General features: G+C 37.6%; 1 protein-coding gene across 2 annotated transcripts; it reads left to right on the forward strand.

Annotated features, from left to right (window-relative positions):
* The first annotated feature begins 1,808 nt into the window (after nucleotides 1–1,808).
* Nucleotides 1,809–4,004, forward strand: LOC143640582 (uncharacterized). Of its 2 annotated transcripts, none has more exons than XM_077108279.1 (2): nucleotides 1,809–2,146; nucleotides 3,684–4,004. In XM_077108279.1, the coding sequence occupies exons 1-2, from the start codon at nucleotides 1,844–1,846 to the stop codon at nucleotides 3,726–3,728; spliced, it is 348 nt and encodes a 115-aa protein (XP_076964394.1). In that variant the 5' UTR covers nucleotides 1,809–1,843; the 3' UTR covers nucleotides 3,729–4,004. The 2 variants fall into 2 exon arrangements, with proteins under 2 accessions (XP_076964394.1, XP_076964395.1); XM_077108280.1 differs by having other exon boundaries at nucleotides 1,809–2,113.
* The last annotated feature ends 1,324 nt before the right edge of the window (nucleotides 4,005–5,328 follow it).

Consider the following 5,328-nt stretch of genomic DNA (forward strand, 5'->3'; position numbering starts at 1 on the left):
GCAATGGGTTTATGCATAGCTCCTCAAAAAATTCAAAAAGTGTCACCTTTTCAATATCTAGGTCAGATAATTCAAGGACGTACAATCCGTCCTCAAAATCTTCAGATAAAAATTAAGGAGTTACATACCCTTAATGATTTTCAAAAGCTATTAGGAGATATTAATTGGCTGAGGCCATCCTTAAAACTAACTACTTCTGAGTTAAGTCCTTTATTTCAGATATTACAAGGAAATCCCTCTCCAACCTCTCCACGTCAGCTAACTTTAGAGGCTAAAACAGCTTTAAGGAAAGTTAAAAATACAATTAAAAATGCACAGCTTACTAGAGTTGATCCTAAGGAAATGGTATATTTATTAATATTTCCAACTGAACATACACCAACAGGAGCCATATGGCAAAAATTAGGAGTTATTGAGTGGATTTATTTATCCCACTCCCCTCAAAAAACATTAATTCCTTTTCATGATTCTATAGCTCAATTAGTAATTAAGGGTAGAACTAGGATTTTACAATTAATTGGATCTAAACCTGATATCATAATTATTCCATTTTCTGTTCAACAGATTAATTGGCTTTTTCAAACTTCTAGCCCATGGCAAATAGCTTTTGCTGATTTTCCTGGCCAGATAGACAGTCACTATCCTCGTGATAAGATTATACAATTTACATCATTAACGTCACTTATTTTTCCAAAGATTGTACGTGCCCATCCTATAGATGAAGCCTTATCAGTGTTCACTGATGGATCAAGTTCAGGTAAAGCAAGATTTTATAGTCGTGTTCACACAGAGGTAATACAAACTTCTTATACTTCTGCCCAAAGAGCAGAGCTTCAAGCTCTGATTTGTGCCTTAACTTACTTTGCAAATGAGCCTATTAATATTTATTCTGACAGCTTATATGCAGTCGGAGTTACTAAAAATATTGAAACTTCAGTTATTGGGTATACTTCATCACAAGAGTTATTTAAATTATTTCATAATTTACAAAAGGCAGTGCTAATGCGAAAATATCCATGTTTCATAGGACATATACGAGCTCATACTAATCTTCCAGGACCTTTAGCTTCAGGTAATAACAAAATTGACAGACTCGTAGCTTTTTGTCAACAGATGTCTTCATATGACTGTACACTAGCTTCCCATTCCTTACATCATCAAAATGCTTCTAGCTTACGTAAAAAATTTAATATTACTAGAAAACAAGCTCGTCAGATTGTAAGCCAATGCCCTAAGTGTGTTATTCACACTCCATCTCTGCCATCAGGGGTAAATCCCCGTGGATTAAAACCAAATCAAATCTGACAAATAGACGTAACTCATATTCCTCAATTTGGTAAGCAGTGTTATGTACATGTCATAGTGGACACTTATTCTAGATTTATTTTTGCCACAACACGTACTAAGGAAAATTCTCAAAATGTAATTTCTCATTGCCTAGCAGCTTTTTCTGTTTTAGGATGCCCTATACAAATTAAAACAGATAATGCTCCAGCTTATGTGAGCTCTTCTTTTCAACAATTTTGTCAAAAGTTTAAAATTAATCATAAAACAAAAATTCCTTATAACCCCCAAGGTCAAGCCATTGTAGAACTAACTCATTTATCTATTAAACTTCAATTACAAAAATTAAAAAGGGGGGATAGGCTTATGACTCCCCAAAATAGCCTTAATCATGCCTTGTTTGTTTTAAATTTTTTAAACTGTGACGCAGAAGGTCACACTGCTGCTGAGAGACAAATGTCTCCCTCAGTAACAGGCCCTTTAGGCAGAGTTTTGTAAAAAGATTTACAAACCGGTCAGTGGAAGGGCCCAGACCCGGTGATTATATGGGGCAGAGGGCATGCTTGTATTTTCCCAGAAAATTCTTCTCGTCCTATTTGGGTGCCTGAACGTGCTATCAGACATGGAAGAGATAGAACCCAGATTGAAGCGACTGAAGATCAACCCAGAGGAGCCCCCATCCAGAAGGAGGAGATATCGGAAAAGGATGAAGAAAGACCAGATTGACCCAGCCAAAAAGCTGATTTCATGGAAAGACGTGAAGAAGCTAACAACCCAGGCTTCCCGAATACTTCGAGACCTAGGAAAAAACAGGACCCCAATGATGATGGTAACAACAGTAATTGCCCTACTGGGCTGTCAGGTAAAGGGGGATCAAGTAGACACTTACTGGACATATTTCCCAGATCCACCCCTGGTACACCCAGCTGTGTGGACTGGAAAATCTATTCCAGTATTTACTAATGACTCATTCATGATGGGAGGATTTACAGATACTCATATTACTCCCAATCATGTAACTAGATTTAATTATTCTGGCTATAGTGCCCAATTACCCTTGTGTTGGTCCCACGATAAACATGCTGGCTGTCTAAAAGTATCATTCGAAGAAAAGACAGCAATTGGTAGACCTAGACTGACAAATAATTCTATTTATGGAGATTTAAAACCTAATACTAGATCAGTAATTAAGATGGGACTTTCCCATAATAAGCCAGTCATTTCTGCCAAACCTCCACGGATACACCACTGTCCAAATAGTTCTACAATTGAGATTGGCACCTTTCCTAAATGGATGGATTGTATAAATCCCTTTCCTGTACAACATAAGGTGTCTAAAGATAGTGGGTATATTTTAGACTGGTCTCCAAAAATTGATAAGAGACAATTACGAAGAAATTCTGCTATGACACCTGCAGGATTTGTTAGTAATATTTTGACTTATAGTAAAGGTGGTGTTCAAAAAGATATTTGGCGTTTAATTGCTGCCTCAGAATTCTTACATTTTACAGACAAACCCTTACCAAGATTTATTGGCAAAAACTGTAAAGAGGGATCTTGCTATGGCTTACGAGCTTGTGTCCAATCTCCTTATGTTTTAATTATTAAAAATGTAAAAGTTAAATGGATAGATGACAGATATATTGTTACTTGTAAAAAATGTAACCTAACCAATTACATTACTAGGTATAATGGAGGAAAAGGAGTGCTGATACTTCATCAGCCCTCTTTCGTTTTATTACCTGCTAATATTTCAGAGCCATGGTATGCTGATGCTGGTTTACAAGTCTTACAGCAAATTCATGCCCAGCTGGCAAGACCTAAACGTGCTATTGGAGTTATAATTGTTGGTGTTTTGGCGCTAGTCTCTTTTATTGCCTCAACTGTCTCTGCGTCTCTGACATTGTCTCAGAATATTCAGCATGCAAAATTTCTTAATAATTTAGCTCAAAATACTTCCAAGGCTCTGCGTAATCAAGTAAATATTGATGAAAAGATTGAAACTAAATTAAACGCCTTAGAGGCAACTGTTATTGACATAGGTAATAAACTTTCAGCCTTAAAATTTAAAGAAAGGCTTAAATGCCATGCTAATTATAAGTATGTGTGTGTTACAGCTGCCAAGTACAATGCTTCTCTCTGGGATTGGGAGAAGGTTAAAAACCATTTGTTAGGTATTTGGCAAAATAGTAATAATAGCTTGGATATTCTGGAACTTCATCACCATATCCAAGACATTCAAAATAATAGAGCTGATTTTTCAGATCCTTCTTCTTTGGCTAACCAAATATTGAAGGAGTTAAATGGATTCAACCCTGGAAATATTCTCAAACACTCGGCCTGGTACATTATTGGATTATTCTCTTTGCTGCTAATTCTTTATTGCGTTGTAATTGTAGGATGGCGAGTCTTCAGAACAAGAATGCAGAAACTCCAGAGAGTGAACCGCCGCCTCATTTTTGCGAAAAGAAAGGGGGAATATGTCGGAAGCCATTCTCACACGTGACTGGGTGACTCCCGGTTAGGGTCTGAGGCGCTCTGGCTGTGTCGGAGCTTTCCCGGCCCTCTCCTGATGAGAGAACCTGTCCGTGTGGGGGTGTAACTGACCACTGACCCCGGAGGCCCAATCACTGACCCTGACCTTGGAGTGCGGCCCCCCCTTCAACCTTCATTGGATGGAATTATCCCCTGAATTTCTTGCTCCCCAATAAAAGGCTACTCCCTGGCGTGCTCGCTCTCTCTCTCTCTCCTGCTAGCCCTGAGTAATCCTTGCTGCCCTGCCGGGCGGTTAGAGGAGGGAACCAGAGAGGGGAGCCGTCTCGGACCTGGTCATAGAAAAAGGTAACTGAGTCTGTGTGTTTATTTCGATCTCGCTAGCTAACTTTTATGCCAAGAACCTCATTAATGAAACCATTGCGCTGGCCGCGTGGTAGAACCCCTAAAGTCCATGTCAGATAATGAAAGTAAAAAGCCCCAAATCATTAAGCATGTTTTCTAATATTAGGAAGTTTTCCAAAATTGTGATTCTAATATGATATTTTTAACATAAAAATCAAACAAGTGATCTTTCCATTTTGCTTGACCATCTTGCGTATGATAAAGAGTATGCTCACATACATTTGATGTCTAAATTCATTGATAAAAAAATCAAGATTTTATAGCTTCACTATCTCCCAAAAAATCATCCTAAGGCAATTATATTTTTATATTAACTATACAAATAACTCTTTGCTATAATTTCTTAAACTTAAAATTACAGTAGGGAAAGATCACTCGTTTAACATTGATTGCCTAATATTTAAACTATTGGCAAACTATGAAGAAATATTTATATAAATATTTCTTGATGCTTCCATACTTTACTGCTTTTTATTAACAATGGTAATCAAAATTACTGTGGAATAAGATTGATCAAAATATGTGTATATACAAACATGGTACAATGAACCCACTATTACGTATAATAATAAAATCCTTTAAAGAATAATGATTGAGGATTGTATTTATAGTCATTCAAATGCATAATATATGTAAATAAAGTAGATGCTCAATTTCCTGAAGTTAATATTTCATGTTTTTTCAAGCTCCACATGGATATACTTATATGCATTATAGTAATAGTTGAAACATTTTTGTTTGGAATACCTTACAAACCTGCTTGTCCTTGTTTGGGAAGTGTCTTTATACTCCTTGGTTTGGTGTACAAAGTCCAGCAATGCAGAGCAATGCAGAGAAGTGGGCTGCCTCATTCATTAGTCATTTGTTCATTCATTTTTCTTCCAACAAAATTTGCCAAGCCGAGCTACAGACCCTGTGGTGACCCTGGGTTTCTCTCCTATGCTGCATATACCGAGAAAGGGGAAAGCCGCTCACAAGGCAGTGTGCAAAATGTTGTGATAGGGCTGTGCACAGGTGCCAGCGGAGGTCAGAGTCGAGGGCCAAGAGACTTCATTGAAGAAGGAATCTCAGTTCAGAGCCTAGTAGGACTCGGCCAAATTGAGCAGTTAATTGACAAGTTTGGAAAAAGTAGTGGTCTGCCACATG

The sequence above is a fragment of the Callospermophilus lateralis genome, unplaced genomic scaffold (assembly GCF_048772815.1).
Source record: "Callospermophilus lateralis isolate mCalLat2 unplaced genomic scaffold, mCalLat2.hap1 Scaffold_341, whole genome shotgun sequence".
NCBI classification, from domain to species: Eukaryota; Metazoa; Chordata; class Mammalia; order Rodentia; family Sciuridae; genus Callospermophilus; species Callospermophilus lateralis.